Below are 23,873 nucleotides of genomic sequence, written 5' to 3' on the forward strand. Positions count from 1 at the left end.
CGGTCTAAAAATATATGTAAACTGCTAATATTAAAACTACCAAATGATTTCACAGGACCCATATTTCACCAAACATTCGTAACAATTTCTAAGAATTCTGTTTCATAGCTGATTTTTGAATTGCAAATATTCTAACTGTATCTAACTGTACTGCAATCCTCGAACTTTCATATTTCAATTTTGCTTGCATTTTAGGAAACAAAATGTGTTTGTTATGTTTTAAGAAGACGTTTAAAATAAAATTGAAAGGGAAAAATCATGCGTACCATTTTTTTGATACTTTGCTGAAATTTGAGATTTTTCTTAACGTTAGAAAAATAGAATTACAGCGAGAACAGCCGAAAGAACGCATCAGGATTAATAACGTCCCACTGATACGTTATGAACGAGACAATTAGGACGAAAACCACTTGTCTAATGAGTTGATAGGAAAAAATGGCCCTCTACATATCAGGTAAGATTTTCAAACAATTCGGCTTTGTTTATGTTTCGTGTTTAATATTTAATGACGTTCCACATATAATTATGGCTATATATAATTTGGTTAATGAATTGGCAAAGGAAAAAAATAGCATACTAAGTATCTGTTAGGTAGGATGCATCAGTCGGAAGATTTATTCGTATTCAATAAGGAACATGCAAAATCAACTTCTTCCGAGCGAATAGTTATTGATAATTACATACAGAGGCGGATTTGAAGCGCATATTCTAGATGTTTAATGGAAATCAAGGAATCAGGAATCACAACGATTAATGAGGTCACGTGCTAATTCAAGGCTAACCGATAACACGAGTAATCGTCTTATTATATCGTAGATACATCGAGTTATGTCATAATCTGAAAACCGATTTCCATAGAATTTTTATTACCAACTCGTCAGCCGATTAGAGATTTCGATGCTGACACACCAATCATGTCACAATTACGAATAATGATAGACAAAACAAATTCAATCGAGCACCATACTTTTGACCACGTACATATGACAATAACAGTACACAGCAAATACGACAATAAAAAATTATTCGTAAGCGTCTATGAAAATTTACCAAAGATGCATTAACAATATGAAGAGCTAAAGGAAGAACCAACTGTCAATGACTGATAGTATACCAGCGCCATGTGTAACTTATCTATTTATGTATTTCTTTAATTACTTGCTACCGCTATTTTATTATTTTTCAAATATTCGAAGTCATCGAATTTTGTTACAAATATAACAAAATCATATTTTATGAGTTGTTGTTCGGAACTAGCTGGTTGTTGTACATAGTGTTAATTCTTTGCACTCAGAATGCCAATTACGCTGCCACGATCTTTTTGCTGTTATGAATATCAGTTTTATAATTTTATAATCAATTCACGTAAATCTTCTAGACATTGCATTTATAATACAAAGCTGATGATAAGGCCTCCGGAAATCAGGGGCACTTTATTCTTCTCAAAATGAAACATTTTATTTTAGAAAAAATTTCTTAAATAAAAGTGTATAATACTTCCGGGAACGAACTTCTTCTCATTATTACTCGTCTGAGTAATTATTAATAATAATTTAAATTAAATAATTGAAAATTGGTAATAATTAAAAACATTGTGAGATATAAATGTATATTGATACAATGACATACATGAGTATATGTATACAGGGTGTTTGGTAACTGGTGGTACAAGCGGAAAGGGGGTTATTCTACGCGAAAAAGGAAGTCGAAAATATAGAATAAAAATTTTTCGTTTGAGGCTTTGTTTTCGAGAAAATCGACTTTGAATTTTAGCTCGGTACGCGTGCACTTTGTCGCGTCTCGTTATAACGGATCTCGCTGTAGATCGTTGTTTCGATAGAAAAATTAAAAAAAATTGTTATTGTATATTTCCGACTTCTTTTTTCGCGTAGAATCACCCCCTTTCCGCTTGTACTATCAATTACCAACCACCCTGTAGATGATAAAAACTAACGTTTCTTAATCATAGCAAACTGATAAAGGAAATAAAGTAATCATAAAGTTTCTGTCAGAAATTCGCGTTTCAATTAACGAGTTGACGAAAAGGGACGTTGAAATGGTTTCCAAGTGCAAAGCGTCAATATTTGTTCGACTAATCTGAAAGGAGTTCTACTATATTACTTCAGACGAAAGCTGAATCACCGAAAAATGATTTCCATCGCGCAGATGAAGCGTACAACTATAAGAATGTACAGTGGAACTCCATTTATTTGAACATTTCATAGGCAAACGATTCATTCAAGTTCGCTAATTTTCTTCTCTATCTATTATTTTTCATTCGCAGGAATTCATACTCAGATTAATGGGGTCAGTTAATCGACTATTAACGAAAATGTCATGCGAGTAAATAATGGAGTTCTACTGTCGTAATTGCCTGAACTAAAACGCTTATTTCCAGAACGTACGTAGCCATGATGAACGGAGAGGGGCACAAACGATAACTATTTAAACATGACAACAACGCATAGCTTTTATCACTTACTCTTGAACAGCGGAGAGATTATAGTAATTCCCTTGTTGTTGTTGTTGTTGATGATGATGCTGGTAGAGTTGGGTATCGGACGATAAGATCGTTGAGACTATCCGACCGCGGTTATCGTGAACACGATGTTCCTGGTGAATACGCGGATGAAGCTCCTCCAGCGAAATGAATTCCTGTGGCTCCTGACTCGGGTGGAGGAGCTGCGTATAACTCTGTGCCATTTCTTGGGCCACCATCTCCTGATCCGGTGGTCCACGAAAGTATAGAAAATCTTCCAGCTCCTCCTGCTGACGTTGTTGCTGATACTGTTGTTGTTGCTGTTGCTGAAGTTGCGCTTGTTCTTGGCGATAACGATGACCTGGAGAATGTTGCTGTTGATGTTGATGGAGACCGCAGGTATTCACGCAGGTGCCATCGCCGACCATAACATCGTTCTCCACGACACCACCGCTATCTGGCAGTAATCCACCCTCGTCTGAAGATTCATAAAGCCGTGTTCTTTTACCCGGATCCTGATTTCGCTACGGCCGCGTCCTAAAGTGGTTGCAACATGCGAATAGATCGGGACAAGACGAGTTCACGTGTTCGTGGAACGTGAACGATGCGCGTTTGAATCTCTTTGATCGAGCCATCGGAATGTCCCTATAAGGGAATCGTTTTATCGCGCTAAAGAATACTTTTGAATCTTGAAATCGACGACTCTGCGCTGGAGGATATTTTTGAATCTCGATATCAACGACTCTGCTCGGAGCAAATGGTCGAAGACTCGTTTCCTCGTCGATCTATTTTAACGAAAACAACGATGTAACGACAGGAGTGACAATGAAACGACGATTTAATGAAGGAAAGAATGAAAATTTGCATGCAGGCGAATTTGATAGTAATCGGTTTTCTAGTTCGAAAACTGGAATGGAATCGATCCGTATAACATAAATGAATAGATCATGCAAAAATTAAAAGAATTCAAATCTTGGATGGCTGAGAAATTATGGTAATGAATGCGCCACTCAAAAACTAAAAGAATTAAGACTATTATTAGAGATTATAGTAACTTCTTTATCGTTATTGTTAATGTAATGAGCTTTATATTGCAAGGAAAACTACCAATGGTTTTAATCAACAAGAACTTGGCACAATTGTACATCGAACTTTTTTTCGAATCCGCATGCAGTCAACGATGTGATAAAATTCCTCGTACTAGCAGCTACATTTTTTGAGAGCGGTGAAATTTTTACTGGCGTAATTATACAGGGTGGTTGGTAACTGGTGGTACAAGCGGAAAGGGGGGTGATGCTACGCGAAAAAAGAAGTCGAAAATATAGAATAAAAAATTTTTTTTTTACTTTTTCCATCGAGACAACGATCTACAGTGAGATCCGTTACAACGAGACGCGATAAAGTGCACGCGTACCGAGCGAAAATTCAAAGTCGATTTTCTCGAAAACAAAGCTTCGAACGAAAAATTTTTATTTTATATTTTCGACTTCTTTTTTTGCGTAGAATCACCCCCTTTCCGCTTGTACCACCAATTACCAACCACCTTGTATAAATGGGCTCATAAATGTTGGTAACAATCTTTGATTCTAATTTGCATATTTTACATATTTACAGGTATTTTAAATAATTCGTTTAAATTATTTGATACACGGAATCGCAATAATTGTTCTTTGAGTTCTTATCGCCAACACGATTAAAGAGAAATAAAAATGCTAATGATATATTATGCATTTACCACTAAATCATGTAATGAATTATGTAATAAATGACCTCTACACCATTAATTAGTTTTACGTATAATTATTACTATTTAAAATTGATGAAACTATGCAGCATATTATGGACGCTGTTTTTAAACACGAAGAAGTCATTTTTAGTCATTTTTCTTGTTTCCAACTATCTTCCCTTTTTGTTTACTATTGTTGGCCGTATCTCCAACTCGATTATGTTTTGAAACTAATATTTGAAAATAATATTAAAACTTTTAAAATTAATAATAATATAATTAGAAACTATCATATTTTATTATAATACACAAAATTGAGAGTGTAGTTCTCGATAAAGGTAATGGTATGTGTATATTGTAATGAGACTAAATAGTTTTATTATAAAAATAGAATAATCTCAAGTGGAAATTCAAATTACATTGACAAAACAAAAAGGTTAGTGCCATATTATTATCAAAGATTAAATCATCATATAAAGTGAATCGAAGATAGCGCGAGACAATTGCAACTCGAGAAGAAGAACAAATTGTCGAAAATACAACAAATGAAAGAGATTAAATATTAATAATATACAAGAGATAAGTTAATACATGACGAGCATTGTATGATAGATCTGCTGAAAAAGATTTCAAGCCGAAATTCACGTAAATTATTATGCGTTCGATTAGCAAAGAAACATATATTGGTTCTTGTATTTTCACAATCTGGTAATTATAGAACAGGATGAAAATATCGTCTGGCTTGTAGCAGAATAATCATGCAAAACTGTATTTGTATGTTAAAGCAAAAACAATTCTGGATTTCGATATTATTGTTTCTCGAAGAAATAAACTTTATTCTATTAGCCTCTTTAGCAAATAATTAACCTGGTTTCTCACGCGTTAGGAAATGTCAATTTTCCGCATCTGCGGATGGCGGAAATAGAGAACCAGACCTTTGACATTAGGTTGTCGTACGATGATTAACAAGAAAGAACTAAGCGAATATTCCGAGCCATTATCGTCACGATTGTAATAATTTTCGATATGAAACAGCCTACAGTATGTCGCTTAAGGATTGGCATTAACATTACAGTACACCGTTAATTTTTCTAGCATACGGGATTTGTACGCCATCCGATTTTTCGAATTTAAAGTGCTTCTAATTTTAATACACATGTGGTTGTATGAAATGAATGCGAGAATCGACAAAATAAAATGATAAAAATTACGAAATGGTAGATAGAATATTTTCACTAACGAGTACAACGCTTTGCATGTATGAAGAATGTTATGATCAATTATAATACTCATTAAGCTTTAGTAAAAATATAAAGTGCTCCTCCTCCGTTGTTGTGCGATTTACATTTTCTCCTCAGCTAAAGCTAATCATATTTCAATTTTTAACTCACATGCTCACATGATAGGCAGGTATCATCTTGAAGAGATGACTATTATATGTGGTTAATCTACGTCCTGTATAGTGAAGAATAGCCAGCAGATACTCGTTTAATGGACTTCGAAAAATCGTTGAGATAATTAAATTTTCACGGCAACAATGTTCTGCGATTGTGCGAAGACAACGAGGTTCGGAATCATTAGCGCGTTGGTAGACGGATAACAAATTGGCGAAGAATCAGGGGGCTAACATGGTCTATGGCGAATCGTACGCCTTCAACCGCACATTAATTGCACCTCTCTGGCTGACAGACAATTTCGTATTTTTATGGCATTTCGCCTGTGTGCACGTGCTAATATGTCAGTGTAAAGCGACGGCTGTTGCAAGAGCCCATTGACCCTCCACGTAGAATGCCTTAGTGATACGAAATGATGTAATTCTCTTCTAATTAACACTACCTCCATTGCTTTTAATTTGATAAAAGAATCATTCATTTGATGAGAGCACTAGATGTTGTGAAACGGGTATCATAAAATTGTTGTGAATGAAATTCAAGGAAGAAACATAGATGAATGTTGTGTTTAGTACAATAGGGAAATTAATGTAATTTAAATTTTTGGCTTTAGAATAATAACATAGTTTCCTCTATTTTATTAAATAGTAAAGAGAGAAACGTTTTTAAAACTACAATTCTTGATTTTTAATTAAAAGTATAGTTTCTTTCATGAGCAGCAAGGTACGAAGAGAAAGCCCTAGAATCAAGGAAGGAATTAATAAAGGAGTGTATAAAGGAAAGAGGGAGAGATTGGGGGAATGGTCATGAAGGGGAAAGAGCAAGAAAGGGAAAGAAGGGACTAGAAGAGGTGAGAAAGGGAGGGACGCAGATAGAAACAGGAGAGGAGCAAGAAAGGATGACAGCAGACCAAATTATAGAAGGAAGAAGAAAGAGAGAAGCAGAAGAGAGGGGGAAAAGGATAAGGGAATCCAAATATAATATACACTACAGAAACATAGCCAAAGAAAGATCACCAAAGTACCTGGAAGGGAGGATGAAGTGGAAGGACAGAAGAATACTGGCAAGATTCAGATGCGGAAACGAGACCAAAGCAAGGGAATACTGGAAAGAAGAGGGGGAAAAAAGAAGCAGACTATGCAGAAGGAAAGAAGAAGACCTGAGACATGTAATAGAAGAATGTGAAATAACGGGAGGACCAAAGGACGTAGGAAAAACGCTAAACGAGACTGGAGAAGGTTTAGCAGAACTGAAAGCAATAATAGAGAAGAGAAGGGCAAACGACAGGAAGGAGGCACAGCAAGGAGGCTAAAGACCAAAGTTGCAATAGTTTTTAGTCATTAGTTGCTAATTTATACTTCCTAATTTCTAGTTTTTAGAGGTAGAATAAGTAAGGTAGTGCAATAGAATAGAGCGGAAAAGAGGGGAGGTAGACATATAAGAAGAGAAATAGACATAAGAGATGTAAAACCGAAAGTTCGTCCAAAACCGAAAGGCACGGACTAAGCAATAATAATAATAATAATAATAATAATAATAATAATAATAATAACAACAATATAGTCTCTTTCATTCATTTCTAACTAGATAGAGAAAGGTTAAGAAAAAAAAGCTGCAGTCTAGAAATTTGAAACATTATGAAAAATATGTATATACTCTCTGTCTATGTAAATCTTTGAGATACAAGCTTGTACATCATGTGTGTGAAATATATGAAAAAAAATGTTAAGTTATTTCTGACATAAATAGGAATAAACCTTAAAAATAGCTAGAAATGAGTTTAATGAATGAGTTGCTCATCATACTTTGTATTATGAAATATTCATTATGCAACTTGCTCTTCATGAAGTTCTATAAAGAAACGAAGACAATTGTATTCCAAATCAAGGACGAGATCAAGCAATTTTAACATCAAAGTTTAAAAATAGTCTTTCCATTTTTATTTCTGAACGTAAAAAGACAAATAATTGCATCAAATATAAAATAAAGCGTAAGGAAAATATAATTGTTCATTATTCAAACAGTGAAAAATAAACTTTATATAATTTGTGTGTAACATAATTCTATCATAATATATAGTTTTGTATATGTCATATAAATTTTACTACAATCCTAAAAAGAGATTAAAGTGGATTATAAAATTTTCAAGCAATGTCAGAAAATGTTTTTAAGTGATATATAAGTGTTACGTAAATGAAAATATGTTACAAAAATATACTTCAAAATTTCGCACGCAAAGAAAGCAGTATTTTAAGAAATAATGTAGGATCAATGTCATTTAGGAACAATAAAATGATTGTGAAAGTTGATCGTGAAAGAAGAATCAAGATTCTAGGTTGTAATCGCTCCAAGCAACTTCTAGCAGAACTCTTAATCGACAACATTTGGTTAGAAAAACATGTTTAACCCATGACGCATGTGTATATTGAGTCGTTTACGACCAGTAGTTTTAAGTAATTCTTCATTTTTTCCCATATTTTCGTTTAAATTTTGCTTTACTTAAAAAGATTAATATAATATGTAGTATAATGTAATATTAATATAATGATTAATATAATATGTACATGTAATCAAAATTATTGCACTGTATTCTAGAAACTCGGAAGATGATTCACGAATTTTGGGGAATTTTTTAAAACACAGAAACTTGAAAAATCTACATGAATTTAAACGACCCAATATACAGACAAGGTCAGTGAAAATAAGATTGCAGACATTCGAGTCAAATATCGTTAAAATCAATTAAAGGCATCGTTAGCATAAAATTCTTTAAAAAAAAATGAGTAAATTTATTTTTTGAAAATTAAATTAATTAAATTAATTCCTTGCGCTTCTTATAAGAAAGATATCATAAGGTTCTAATTTCCATAAATAAAATCAAATTAAAATTAGTAAATAACTCACAATAAATAGTTAACTCTTTACGCAAAATTTGTCATATATAACTTCCAGGATCTCTTCAGTTATTTCAAATTTAAACTTTCATTAAAAATATATCAACTGTTTTATCTTATCTATTCTAATGGTGTGTCGCATAATGTGGTCAACAGGTTAAAAGGGGGAAGGGGTTCTCGATGCATAAATAAGTCAAAAGTATAATACATTTTTTGGCATATAAACCAGGCCTCGTTCTCGAGAAAATCGAGTTTGAACATTTTTCAAGCATACCTGAAGTTGGATGATCAACAAATGGGTATGATCACAAACAATCAGCAGGAGATTTGAGTAAACTCGAGTAAATTTGAGTAAAATCAGCTGGAGATATACGAGCAAACAATCCACATGACAAAATAAGCCAAAAATGCATAATGGAAGTTTTCCATTTAAGTCTCCATTTGTAAGAAAGTAGAGTTTTAATATATTTAAATGAGGACTGACCTAATGCATATATGTTAACAAGCAAATAAATTCAAGTTTAGTTTTCTCGGAAACGAAGCATTTTGTGAAAAAATGTCATTCTACATTTTCGACTTATTTTTACACGTACAATCAACCGCTAGTCGGTTGACCACGTTATCTGGGTCATCCTACATATTATTCTATGTGTCTACTATTTCTATCCGAATTTCTATAGTATATTATTAAAAAAAATGATTTTACTGAAATTGTTAATAATGGAATTCTCGTCAAGTAATAAGCAAAACTAAATGAAATATTTTACTTCGTTTAAAATTCAAGTGCAAGATCATTAAATATTGTTTGCACAACACATCTGGCGTAAAATTCATTCAGTAATTCGATACAACAACGAAAGAAAGAAACTTGCAGACTAATGATTATCATTCCGCGTGATGTTGTAATGACACCGACAGTAATTTTGTAATACGACCAGCGTCGTTTAGAAACGTTTCAATGACTTTTCTCTTGCGTAAAAGACGTCAGGAACTAGTGATCTTTTCATCCTATTACATGACACGCAGAAATTTACGCAATTACAAATAAAATCAATAATGATAGCAATGCCGATCTTTACGCGAAAAGAAAAGATGATTGGCTTGGAACAATTTATAGTCTTAAGCCGAATTTACACAGTGTCAAACACGGATGAAACAAGGGTAAAAACAGCGTTCATCCGCCATATACCAACAAAGTGAAATAGTTTAAATTCGGCATTAAATTCAATAATACAGGGTGGTTGGTAACTGGTGGTACAAACGGAAAGGGGGTGATTCTACGCGAAAAAAGAAGTCGAAAATGTAGAATAAAAATTTTTCATTTGAGGCTTTGTTTTCGAGAAAATCGACTTTGAATTTTCGCTCGGTACGCGTGCGGTACGTTATAACGGATCTCACTGTAGATCGTTGTCTCGATGGAAAAATTAAAAAAAAATTTTTATTGTATATTTTCGACTTCTTTTTTCGACTTATTTTCTTCGCGTAGGATCACCCCCTTTCCGCTTGTACCACCAATTACCAACCACCCTGTATATTTGTTAAATGCTTTTGTCTTTGATGTAGAATGAATATACACGTTTTGAAATTCTACTATTTAGCAAGAAGTTAACATGTTATAAATTGCAAAATATATAATCCTATATTTTAATATTTTTACACATTTAAATATTATTCCTTACTCTGTTAGGAGTTGAAAATTATTTTGATAATCTAACGGAATTTCTACTTTGCCCTGCTATAACAATTTTTTTACTATCTTGTATAACAAGGGCATTAGTAAATGGATTTACATTTAACGCTCGATAATAGCGTTTAATATCTTCTAAACAGTACAAGTTTAAAGAATTGCATTCACCTGTCACGAAGATAATGTTAAAATGTAACGTTAGCTTTCGTTTAACCTCGAGTAAAGTACGCGTTCGACGCGTCGTGACTTCAAATTTTTATCAAATTGCAGCAATAAAAGACACATATTTTAAGTATATAATTATATTAGGTTATCAAAGAGAGATATTTATAAATCCACAAAATTATAAAAATTATAAAAAGTACAACATTTCAATCCTCCGGTCAATTTTCACTTTATTCGTCATCATTGCACAATCAACCTATCGAATATGTAAAATTAAACAATTGAATAATGTTAGAAACGTAATTGCATTTTACAAGTATCTTCTCGAAAAGTGTAATTGAAAGAAAAGAGGACGAAAGGAGAAGTTTTATTAAAGTATTCGAGTCAAAGACGCTTAAAGAAAATATAACGAACTTTTAGATATTGTACGTGTATGCAAACCCGTGCAAAATCTCTTGTTTAATTTTAGAAATTAATTTTTTGTAGCAAACGTGCAACTATGATATGATCGTTCGCGTTCAATTCACCTTGAAAAATGCAGAAAAAGGGTGCTGCTCATGATATAGAATGTAATAGTCAGAGATAAGAAGATAATGTCAGCCCGTATCAAATCAGAAGAGAACAATTATTAGACGAAGAACACTATTATGATTATTGAAGAGAATTATCAACCTTGCATTCAACAACGAGAATAGGATAAGATGAACGCTTTGCGCCAAGGAAGAGGCATTCGCTTAAGATATAAATAAAGCAGACATTTTCACATTGATCTCTGATTACGATAAGAGAAGATATAAAAGAAGAAGGAAAGAAAAAATTTGATACGGAGAATAGAGAAAGAAATTTAGAAATTACCAGGAATTGAAGAGTCTCGAAGATAAGCTGATTTCTACATGGTCTGACAAACATTCGAGTAACAATACGTAAATCATATTTACAATATGATTAGATCGTTGCAACGGACAGTCATAGGCGATGTTAATGAAGAAAGTAGGGAGATACCTTGGATGCGCAACGTGAGATTCCGGAGGCACGTAGTTCGTCGACAAGCGTTAATTTTATGTCGAGATCGAAGCATCCTAGAAAGACGGTGCACATTTTCACTGACACGTGTCATTCCACCAAATATTCACCGAGTATAAAACGCTTTCTAACAATACAGAACACCACTATTGCACTCGAGGAATACAAGACAAACCAGGAAATAACGCGATCGTGCAACTCGAATCACGTTGCTCGAGATGAACTGAACAAACAATCTGTCAATCCTTCATGAACGGATAATACGATGAATTTAATTTAACGCATTTTCTAATAAATAAATACATTTAATTCCTCGTTGTTTCAGCTGAATTTCACCAGCGACAATTTCAACGTACAGTCCTTGCGTTTCAAACAAACGGAGCAGAATTTTTCACGAACACTGAGACACTTGTTTACACGTTGCAACCACGTTTCGACTCTTGATTCTACGTTTTCCTAATATTTTATCGTCGTTTAGAGCTTACCGAGAAGCGCGTACATCCACGTCGTCGCCGACGACGAGGAAGCGGCGTCATCCTCGAGGAGCGCAGAAGGCCTCACGCCTTCCCTCCTCTCAACCGATGCCCTCGTGCTTCGAGGGTGCCTCTTCGACGACGACGAGGTCGTGCCGCTCGCGGACCACTGAGTCGAATATCGCGAGTTCTTCGATGCTACCACGTGCTACCGAAAGAAGAGGCGGCCACCGCGAGAACCATACGATACACGAGGAACGCCACAACCGTTGGCAACCTTCGCGATCGTTTACCGTGCCACTACTGTTCCATTAGAGAGGTGGTGGTTGTAGTGGTGGTAGCAAACGACTTTACGAACTCACGCGCACTCTTCACCCGAGGCGGCAAACGAATACTGAGCGCGGGTGGTGGTAGTGATGGTGGTGGTGGACTAGCCGGAGGTGGAAGTGGAACAACACCGATGATAGATCCTGACGCAATACGGATTACCGCTGTTCTGGACCACGTGCTCTTCTGGCCCACCGCAGCAGGTGGGAGTGACTAAAACTATTGCTTGCTTCTACGTTTATGCCAACTTTTCTCTCTGTCTATTCCCTTCTCCAAAAGCTCCGACAGTTGGTCGCACAATTAAGTGCTTTATTGTTCTTGTTTAATCGTATGTTACTCTTTGAAATAATGTTCTTTGAAAAATGACCTTTATCGACCTACTTCTGTTGCCACTATAATAGCACGAATGGTACTACTAGTACGTTTAAGTCGATTTTCTTCCAGTCTTTTTGCGCTAAGTAGAGTTGCTTTTTCTTATGTCATCGATTACGGTATTGATATCGCTCAGTATCTTTCGACGAGAGTAGTAGAGTTTTCAGATAACCCAGCTAACTCGCACGATAATTTCCTGTCTTTTGCCGTGAAAATGCTTTATCGATGTGTTTTTTTCTACAGCCACAAGAAGTTTTTAATCTTCGTTACAATGACATCAACAAGTCTTTTGTGTTTCAAGGAGACCTTTACATATCAGGGGGTGCGTATCAATTTGATAGAATTTGACGTTATTGAATACACAAACATTTTACGTTATTATATCTTTTCAAATCTTTACAATTTCAGCAAAACAAAATTCACACAATTAAAATTATCACAATCTTCATTTATACGTTTGCACTTCCATTTTTCAAGCTTCAAAATTTTTATATTTCTAAATCTCTGGAACTAATTTCTGTGTTAAGAACTGCCAAATTCAAGGTTTCAAGGAGACCTTTACATATCAGGGGGTGCGTATCAATTTGATAGAACTTGACGTTATTGAATACACGAACATTTTACGTTATTATATCTTCTCAAATCTTTACAATTTCAGCAAAACAAAATTCACACAATTAAAATTATCACAATCTTCATTTATACGTTTACACTTCCATTTTTCAAGCTTCAAAATTTTTATATTTCTAAATCTCTGGAACTAATTTCTGTGTTAAGAGCTGCCAAATTCAAGGTTTCAAGGAGACCTTTACATATCAGGGGGTGCGTATCTGTTTGATAGAACTTGACGTTATTGAATACACGAACATTTTACGTTATTATATCTTCTCAAATCTTTACAATTTCAGCAAAACAAAATTCACACAATTAAAATTATCACAATCTTCATTTATGCGTTTACACTTCCATTTTTTTAAGCTTCAACATTTTTATATTTCTAAATCTCTGGAACTAATTTCTGTGTTAAGAGCTGCCAAATTCAAGGTTTCAAGGAGACCTTTACATATCAGGGGGTGCGTATCAATTTGATAGAACTTGACGTTATTGAATACACGAACATTTTACGTTATTATATCTTTTCAAATCTTTACAATTTCAGCAAAACAAAATTCACACAATTAAAATTATCACAATCTTCATTTATGCGTTTACACTTCCATTTTTAAAGCTTCAAAATTTTTATATTTCTAAATCTCTGGAACTAATTTCTGTGTTAAGAACTGCCAAATTCAAGGTTTCAAGGAGACCTTCACATATCAGGGGGTGCGTATCAATTTGATAGAACTTGACGTTATTGAATACACGAACATTTTACGTTATTATATCTTCTCAAATCTTTACAATTTCAGCAAAATAAAATTCACACAATTAAAATTATCACAATCTTCATTTATGCGTTTACACTTCCATTTTTTAAGCTTCAAAATTTTTATATTTCTAAATCTCTGGAACTAATTTCTGTGTTAAGAGCTGCCAAATTTTTCAAATTTCCCAAAGAACGAACACTTTGAAAATTCGCGGCAAATCCAGACACGAGGAAATAGACCACGCGGTCGCGTGTTGCCGGCGCAAGTGGGAGTGACTAAAACCGCCCTACACCTCGGCGCTTATACAGCGTCGATGTCGATGGTACCGTGATCATCATACGCAGGTCTAATCCCTCGGGAAGGTTCAACAGGAAACCAATAAGGTTTTCGCGCAACCACTTCATCGGAATCGCTCAAAATTTGTTTCGAAAGCTACGATTTTCGTTTTGGATTGTTTGGAATTAATTAGAAGAAATACAATTAATTAGAAGAATACAATTAGAAGAAATTTTATCCCCACGTTTTATCCCCAACCTTCTGGCATAAGAGTCTCTCAAAGGCCAAACCGATCAATTTCACTTGTTTATTGCTTAATTTCATTGCATAAATACGCGATTAATGTTTAATTCTCAAAAAATGAATAACTTGTGCCCATAAGTTTATTTGTTAGAAGGAAATTATATGAATAATAGCAAAATTTAAAATAAATTAACAAAACAGTATTTATAACATTGTCACTTTTCTCCTATACTTTTCAATTTTTGGAATTGACCATTGCGATTTTTGAACGGTTAGTAAGGTAGGTAAACAGAATTGGATTTCACTACGTATATGCAAATTACAGGGAGAAGTTACAATGGCTGGCATTTTTCGGGCTTCGCAGAGGGAGAATTTTAAAATTCAAGTATTAATTAGTACTATATTAATTAATGCCATATTTGTATTTGATTTTCGAACTAAATATATATCTTTGTCGTCCCTTTTAAAAATTACAAATGATCGATATGCATAAAGTTAATTGGAAGCTATCTTTTATCAATTTTCATCTGAATACTTTTAAAATTAAAACAATTATTTTGAAAGCCTATTTTTTGCACCTATAATAATAGGCAATAACTTCGATGCGTAATATATTTTGAATTCACATTCAAAATTAATGATGCACAATTTTTGTCTACGTAAATTATAATCTGTGTGAATTAGTGCCATAAAGTTACAAAAAATGATCGAAGATTAATTCTAATATACATAAAAAATGAGTTTATAGATCTTGACGCATCAAATTAAGCTACAAATTTAATACTTTTCTCATATTTGTTTTCCATTCAATGGATATTTTAAAATATCTGATTTTATCGCTTTATGTTTATCTAAATCTGCGTTTAATAAAATATTGCGCACGTATAACTAGTTTCAATGTAGTAATGTAACGAGGAAACTCGATATTCGGAAGAAGGGCGTTCAAAATCATACTCTTCAAGGCTTTATCACTTTTTATTAGAAGTAAAGATTCATCTTTTTTATTATTTTAGTATATGTTAAAAACGAAGTTTATGTATTATTGAATTTATAGGCGTCTCGTAAATAAAACAAAGTTTCGACTTCGAATATTTCGAAGCAGACAGATTATATATTTTAACAGACACGTCCCTTATTGCAAATAAGTCCTTAATCTTGAATTATGTCGTTGGTTTTGTGTACTTTTAATATTTCGTGAATATATATATCACCTCTTTTTGTAAAACTTACATCGACTCGCGAAAGTATTTGAGCACTTACTATAGAAAATGTTTAGTTTCGTATTGTACGTGTTATATAAAATATTTAAAAGTATCATTAGCATTGTAATAAGACACGACTGTTACGATCATATTAGTAAAATTTGAAATCTATCTAAGAATGTATATATGTAAAAATTGCAAGATATATGTTGCAAACAAATATACAGGGTGGTTGGTAACTGGTGGTACAAGCGGAAAGGGGGTGATTCTACGCGAAAAAAGAAGTCGAAAATATAGAATAAAATTTTTCTTTTAATTTTTCCATCGAGACAACGATCTACAGTGAGATCCGTTATAACGAGACGCGATAAAGTGCACGCGTACCGAGCGAAAATTCAAAGTCGATTTTCTCGAAAACAAAGCCTCGAACGAAAAATTTTTATTCTATATTTTCGACTTCTTTTTTCGCGTAGAATCACCCCCTTCCGTTTGTACCACCAGTTACCAACCACCCTGTATATTTAGTAAAATATTAGTATACAGCATGAATAGCTATGTTAAGCATATACTGAGTGTTAAATATGCTCCCACTGAATATTGACGTTTATTAATATAACGGATAACCAGTCTTCATGAAACATATAAACATGAAATTTGTTTTAAACTACCAATATAATATATTCGTAAAATGTATCTATGAGTATTCGAATACTTTCGTGGCTTGTGCATATCTTTAAGTCTAACAAATCGTTCCTTTCCCAATGATATTATTTTAAAGTAAGTCTTCTTCAACAAATAGCAGAAAAATTCGAAAATCAATAAAAATTTTAGTACAAATTGTCTGGATTTAAGATGCGTGTCATTAAAAATGTTAATGATGTTTTTGCACACTAAGAGGTATATGTACATTAGGAAACATTTCCGTAATGGAATATTACGTCGATTATTTTCATCTGTCTGTTTTTCTATTGGGAAATACAGGTTTCGTTAATTACAGTGCGAAACCGCGATAATAGTTTGCATCTTAACGATACTGTCATTCGAATGGCTTGAGAACTTGTATTCTGCGAAACACTGAGGAATGGCATCGATATCTTGTAATTTCACGTCTTATCGTTGATACGACACTAATTGACTCGAATGGAAGATTAACAGAACATACTTTCTTTCTTGCCTCAAATACATCGGTAAAATCTTGCCAAAGTCAGTGAACTTACTTGAACTTAAACTGTTTGAAAAAAAAATGTTAAATTGAATAAAAAAAATAAGAGAAAAGTAATCATAAAAGTATTTAAATACTTAATTTAAATACTTAAATAAAATAGAAACTTTTTATGAATCCCATATTATGTACGTTATGTCTACAAACCATACTGAAATTTGATTGGCACTGCAACGAAACAAACAATTGTCGTGATAGTAGTAATAATCTTTGATATGAATTTAAAAATGTAGACGTGTGCTACAAAATATTTATTGCAAACATATGTACATCACACGGGTCACCGAATTATTTGCACTTGCATTATTATATATTTATTTGTTATATTTAATGGCATTATTGTTAAACTATGTTTGAAATTACTTTTATGTAAATACATTCTTGGAATTGTTTGAAACTTTTCCATTATAATCATGGTAATCGTGTCTCATTACAGTGCTAACGAAAGCTCAAACATTTCGTATATCACACACAGTATATTTATAAAAATTTTCGTAGAAATTTATTTGAAAATATTTGTAAAATGTTAATAGTAATTATAAACAGAGTAAAGATACGATAAAGTTCAATTAATCAATTAATATCAATAAATGCGAAAATAGAAATATTATTGCATCAAATCAAGGAATAGATGAAATGGATCAATATCTTTCGAAATTTGTAAGCATATCTCAAGTCACGTAAATTAATAGATTCATAGGAACAAAGTGTTCAAAATGACTAGAAATCCAGTGATTTGACTAATAAAGATAAGTATAGAAACTTGTAAAGATATTGAAACAAGAAAATGACAATTTTCTGTTAGCAACGATGTTTTAACTTATTCAAATTTGAATTGCCCGAATTCCAATAACTTGACTAATTTAAACGAAATTTAATCGATCACTCTGCGATTCTCAAAATTTTTGTGCCTTAAACTCGCTTTCATTTCAATGTAGGTAATTTTTTATATTGTAAGAAAATTTGTAGCACAAAATTGAAATGAGAAATCATTCACATCAATAATGATTCTTGCATAAATTTCTCAAATTTGAGAAATTTTTTAAGAACAAAAAAGTATGCTTAGGTCGAAAATCTCACCAAGAAGACGAAAAATTAGTATCTCGTTTACTAAGTTTATGCAACCACCTTCATTTTTATCTATTCGAGAATCTGACGTAAATTAGCAACAATGTGTTTCGATCAATTTTACAGAATATTTTTAGTCAGGATGTAATACGAGTGAAGGAAAAAGAAAGTAGTTAGAGAAAATGATATACCCACGATTCTGTTGTCCCGAAATTCGAATAAAATCGAATGTGCGAAGAATCAGGGTGCCAACCCTGCGAATTTCTTCCCCTTAAAGGTATAAGGGGTCATTGGAAAATTTCCAATAAGGTAACGCGAGGGTTACTTCTATTCGAGAGAAGCGCCGGGTAATCCAGTATTGAAATCAAATGAGTGTAAAAATGCTATAATTAATTGAATCAAAGAGAGGAAATTTACAATAGTTAGAAAATTTTGTAAAATATATTTAATAAGCAAATGAACAAAATATAAGAAGGGAAAGGATAAATATTACGGCGAATGAAGATTAATTTAAAGAGATATTTAAGAAAATGTTTTGTTGATTTCCTAGTTTCCAAAACTAAATGTTGAGATTACACTTAAAATGAAATATACTTAAAAACGTGTTATGTAAAAATAACAATGTGAGCCTCTATTATATTAAAGAAGAAATTCAAAAACATTGTAATATGGGACACTGAGAAGAATATGGTTGAAGATCATAGTAATCTAAGATTTTGAGAATTTAGTTATATACATCAGTTTTTAAAAGTATCATCCTTTTAGTTTCATGGCTAATCGAGTCATAATTTTACTTCCTACCGACATACATTTTCACGTTTTGAAACAATATATTGCTATATAAAATATAAAATGGTGAAGATACAATATTGTACCTACATTACAGCCAGCTAATTGAAAGTAAAACTCAAATTGAATCAGGAAATAAACAGAATATTCGTATTAAATCTATTATATAAATTTATATATCATATTAATCTTTGAATGTTAACATTATGAATTAACCAAATAATATAGTTCATAATTTTATGAAGATCGAAAAGATGTTTCGATGAAAACATTAGAAAAAAATATATCGCATGTATTTGAATAATTTTTTAAAATTTTCTCGTCGAAATAACTAACTGATTCGATATTTGTAACACGTGTACTACTTACATCGTTTGTTATGACTTTTGTATGACAGTTTGTCTGGTATTATCACCTTTAAAATGTGCATTTTAAGGAATTTCTTCCCAATATCTATCACAGGAAGCCAACAAAATGTGAATTGTTCAGGCCAGACGCTAATACCAGTATACCCACACTGCGTGTGTGTACAGGATTCAATATGAGAGTAAAAGAAACCATTATTCATCGAGCATATCAATCGAGTCAATAAATACGCATGAATTTCACGGAAAAGTAACGCAACAGCGAAGTCATAATAAATATCGACACGTATCCAAAAAGATATCTAATATTTTTCATTCCTGCGTTTTCGGTTATGTTCACATTATCAATGAAAAATTTCATTCTTCCTCTGTGTATACATATGTATGCGTGCACAAAATACTATTTGCTCGATTTAAAAATGCAGCTACATGCAACTCATCGTAGCAGTCCTTACACAATGAAGAAGATGCCGAATGACGTTTGCGGACTTCTTGTACAGGCTCTTCGTAAACAGGAACAACTCGAAAGATACTACGGGAGGGAGCGTGGATGTTTTATGAAAAAAGTTTCTCTTATTATTTTGTAAGAATCGTGGTATTGTCGATATTCAATCGGGTCACAGCAAATATGTATACTATAAAATCACTCTTTGTTATATTCCTGAGTTTGTAGTCATAATTAATTAAAATAAATTATATTAACACAACGTTAGGAATTAATCTTCAGAGGAATTAGATTTTTCTTCGTTGACTTGAAAATTTCCATAATATGTATATGACCAAAAATTACCATTCGCCTGGTTACGCTTGATATTATTTATTTGTAACATAACAACACTTGAGTAAATCAATAATTAATTAAACGATAAATATATTCATAAATATATTCAATTTTACTGCATGATGTCATTTTTATAGAAACATCAGAAGGAATATGTTCCTATGATTAATAATTAATAAAAGAATAATTTTTCTCACAGAGTAAAAGAATTCTGTTCTGAGAGAGTCAGTTATATCATAGTTATTCGCATTGATAGGAAAATCGTTGACAAAACAGTACATAGTACGATGATAAAACAAAATAGAATAGTAAGAAGATACAAAATAATGTTAAAAACATATAGATCGGTAGTTATACAACTTTTAAATCATATGGCATCATACAGAAATAAAAATAGTTTTCTTCAATATTTCAGCTTAAAATTGATTATTTCGCATACTAATAGTTAACGATACTACACGACCAAATAACATTATGAAAGAACGTTTTAACGCATATCGAATAAATATAAAATACGCAATTTATATTAGAATTTCAGTATTTAAATACAAAGACTCACGAGTGTATTCAGACACTTGTAGATATCTTTTATGAATATATTATTGTGTTATACGAAACATCTTGAAACATTAGCACTGAAATGAGACTATATTGGTAAAGTTTGAAACAAATCTGGAAACGTACGTAGATAGTACAAGTACATATTTCGTAGAGATCACAAAAGTATTTAAACAGTCAATTATTTATTATATAGTATTAATAAACCTTAACATTCAGTGAGATCATATTTAACATTTAGTACGTGCTTACAATGGTTATTCATGCTTCGACATATGTTTATCCTAAATACAATTTTTACATACATTTTTAGATTCATTTCAGGTTTCGTGAATATAATTATGATAATCGTAACCTCAACTTTTAGAAGAAATTTTAGAAAGTTTCGTGTATAATGTACATGTGGCATTTATAAAAATTTGCTATGTTATGTGTCCAAACATTTTCGTGCGCCAGTCGTACGCAGTATAAATATGAGTATGATGCATCATGAACTCCTGAAAAAAGGTTATAACAAATAATAAATATAAGTTAACGAATAGAGAGTCAAACGGTAGTATCACGTATGAATATCTTTTATTGTAACGTTTGTACATATATGAACTTGTAGCTTGGTTTCAAATTTTGTTAATATAATTACAATAAAATCGTATCTCATTGCAGTACTAATTCCCCAAAGTTTCGTAGAAGGCATAGAAAATATTTATAAAAATTCTCTATAGTAAGTATTCGAAAACTTTCATGACCCATTGTATTTTAATCAGCGAAGACTGATGTGTAGCATCTACAAAATGATCTCTTGATCCCTTGATCCCTGATCAATGCTAAGATCTTGTGAGAGTTGAGTATATTGTATTAATTAGTGCTAATTACACGAATTAAGCTCGAACGTCAGTCCGTATGTACCGATCTGTTTGTAACGCAACGGTAATTGTCATCGTCCCCATCGTATCAGCCCCCAATTTATGATCGACATCGACGTTTGAAGTGACCACAGAGACCTTCCTCGACCCCTTCTCTAAATCGGCCCTACATACTCATTAGCGTGATTTTTCAGTAACCGGAGATCATCCTCGATTAATTTACGCTGATTTCGCACGCTGTTGCCTTTTCTGTTTCTCTCTTCCTCTCGCTCTCCCTATCTCTCTCTCTCTCTCTCTCTCTCTCTCCCTCGTGCATCATGCTTATCCAATTATTCGCCGAGAAACAATGTATTTCAAACAACGATCTTTAACCTTTGTTAACGGGCCTCATCGGCTTACCGGCGGCCGTAAATTTTCGAACTGAAATATTTCGCTCGGCAATAATCCTCAAATGTGACAAACGCGGATCGGGCGCCGCGCTGGTTAGTTTATAGTTTACAGGGAAAAATTGCAGCAAGTGCGATCTCTCGTTGAAGAATTTGTCGCGTTTTCAAATTTTTAAGATGGTTTACACCACAGAGATTTTATTTCATAACGATAGAAAGATTCTCTTTCTGGACCGTCTTGCATCATAGTTTGCCTATCATTAATACCTCTTTCTTACAAGTTTATCACGTTTCGTCGAATAAAATAAGGGGATAATTTATGATTTATAAAACTGGCGCGCAAAATTTCATTTTATATTATAAAACCTGTCAACGTGTCACGCAAAAATTTTTACTAACGACAGTAATTTGTAATTTGTGAAATTTGATAAGAATCTTAATTCGATTATGCCCTAGAGTTTTAAAATGCTGTGTGATATATTCGTATGCAATATGTAAATAACTGATGATTGATATTGAAGATTATGACTTTCGCATATGTATACATGCACAGTAAGTCATTCTGAAAAGTATTGGTACCACCAAATCATTGATCCTAAACGATTCATATCTTTTTATAATACAAAATACAAAATTCTTAGCAATGAGAATGCTCGTTAACTGACTTTCATTGATTAGAAATTTCAAATTTGTATCGTAAAAACATATCAGTTGTTCAAATTAGAGATATGAATAGGTACTGTGACTCGCTGTATACATACATGTATTTATTATATATTTTATATATCATATATTTATTACATATTTTTAATTCTGAAACCTTAAATGGTACTGTTGTAAGCCATAGGCATAGCTACTCATTGCAAGCTCGATTATTTAATTTTCAGGCATGTGACTATATTTTGTTCTATATTGTATCTTATTGTATCTGATCGTGTTCTCATAGTAATTAATTTGCTATTCTTTTTTATCCTACAGATATAATAATGTTATAATAAATACGCAGACATTTCAAATTATTTTTTCAAAGCTTTACGATACCTAAATTAATCTGAATTTTCTATATATTGATTTACGATTATTTCCATTTTCTATAATTAACTTACTGTTAAAGATTATGGGAGTCAAGTTTCATCTATCAAGTTATTTTACATAGTGAAATTAATGATGTCTACTCGGATAGAATCTATTAGATTCATTCACTCAGTATTCTTTAGTTACTAGCAGTACATCAAGGTATCAATTATTTTCTCCGATTCCTGAGTGACCAGAGATTCCGAAAATCAGTTCTTTCCGTTGATTGGTAAGATAACACTGGTCAATCTTGTGTAACTCAATATTTTTCCGGAAAAAGCTGTATCCTGTGAAAACATATTCTTTCGTCCCTTGATTATGCTCATATAACGAACAAGTACTGAGCTGTAACTACCTACTATAATTCGAAACTCTTGACACATCTATCCTTTTACTATTCTCCTAATTTTAATTCTAATAATTTGTTTTTCATTATTTACAAATTCTTTCCTGTAATTAATAATATATGATTGTGCATTTATATTATGTAACAGAAAGTCACGTGATTTACTATTACATTAATATGTGTATATAATGCATACAATTATGTCGACGTATTTTTGTTTAAAATCAATTCTATACAAATATACAAACAATCGTATGTGAGTAATATAATATGACAAAATTTAAGCCTAAATGTGAATTATTTCATATTTATTTTAAAAAGCGTGTAATAAGTTATGATTAATATTATAAATTAATCTATTCGGAAGTATTTCAAAAATCAAATAAGTAATAAAACGGAATGTAATAAATTAACATTTACGACGTTATGATAAGTCAATCTATTAAGAATATTTTGAAAACTATATAAGTAATAAAAGATGGAAAATCGGACAATTAAGAGATCAATCGGAGAAATAATAATAATAGTAAATATCGTAAATAGTAAAATGTTGATATATGTACCAGACTTATTTCTGATAATGTGATAGTTCTCTCTCTCTCTCCCTCTCTCTCTCCCTGTCTCTCTCTCTCTCTCTCTCTCTTTGCCTCTCTCTCTCTCTCTCTCTCTCTCTCTCACTCACACTCTCTTTATATATATATGTATATATATATAGTTCCCTATTTCTTTTAATTGACGAAATTAGTAATTTGTTAAAATAAATATTAAAACTCAATATATCTATATATTATCTTAA

General features: G+C 32.4%; 1 protein-coding gene and 1 long non-coding RNA gene across 4 annotated transcripts in view; one reads left to right on the plus strand and one right to left on the minus strand.

Moving 5' to 3' along the window:
• Positions 1 to 12,003, minus strand: part of cyc (basic helix-loop-helix ARNT-like protein cyc) — a 96,219-nt gene extending 84,216 nt beyond the window's left edge. For 2 of the 3 annotated variants that reach the window (XM_033341417.2, XM_076628061.1), the window contains exons 1-2: positions 11,851 to 12,003; positions 2,483 to 2,957 (exon numbers count right to left, since the gene is read on the minus strand). In XM_033341417.2, coding sequence (XP_033197308.1) covers positions 2,483 to 2,957; positions 11,851 to 11,866 — 491 coding nt within the window. In that variant the 5' untranslated portion in view covers positions 11,867 to 12,003. Of the gene's footprint in view, positions 1 to 2,482; positions 2,958 to 11,344; positions 11,815 to 11,850 lie in introns of those variants that run through there. The other variant, XM_033341416.2, reaches the window with a different exon arrangement.
• Positions 12,004 to 12,963: 960 nt separating this feature from the next.
• On the plus strand, positions 12,964 to 13,552 carry LOC143302526 (uncharacterized). Its single transcript, XR_013058110.1, has 3 exons — positions 12,964 to 13,109; positions 13,196 to 13,359; positions 13,446 to 13,552. It is a non-coding gene; the product is annotated as an uncharacterized LOC143302526 (long non-coding RNA).
• The last annotated feature ends 10,321 nt before the right edge of the window (positions 13,553 to 23,873 follow it).

This window comes from Bombus vancouverensis, chromosome 1 (genome assembly GCF_051014615.1).
Source record: "Bombus vancouverensis nearcticus chromosome 1, iyBomVanc1_principal, whole genome shotgun sequence".
Taxonomy (NCBI): domain Eukaryota; kingdom Metazoa; phylum Arthropoda; class Insecta; order Hymenoptera; family Apidae; genus Bombus; species Bombus vancouverensis.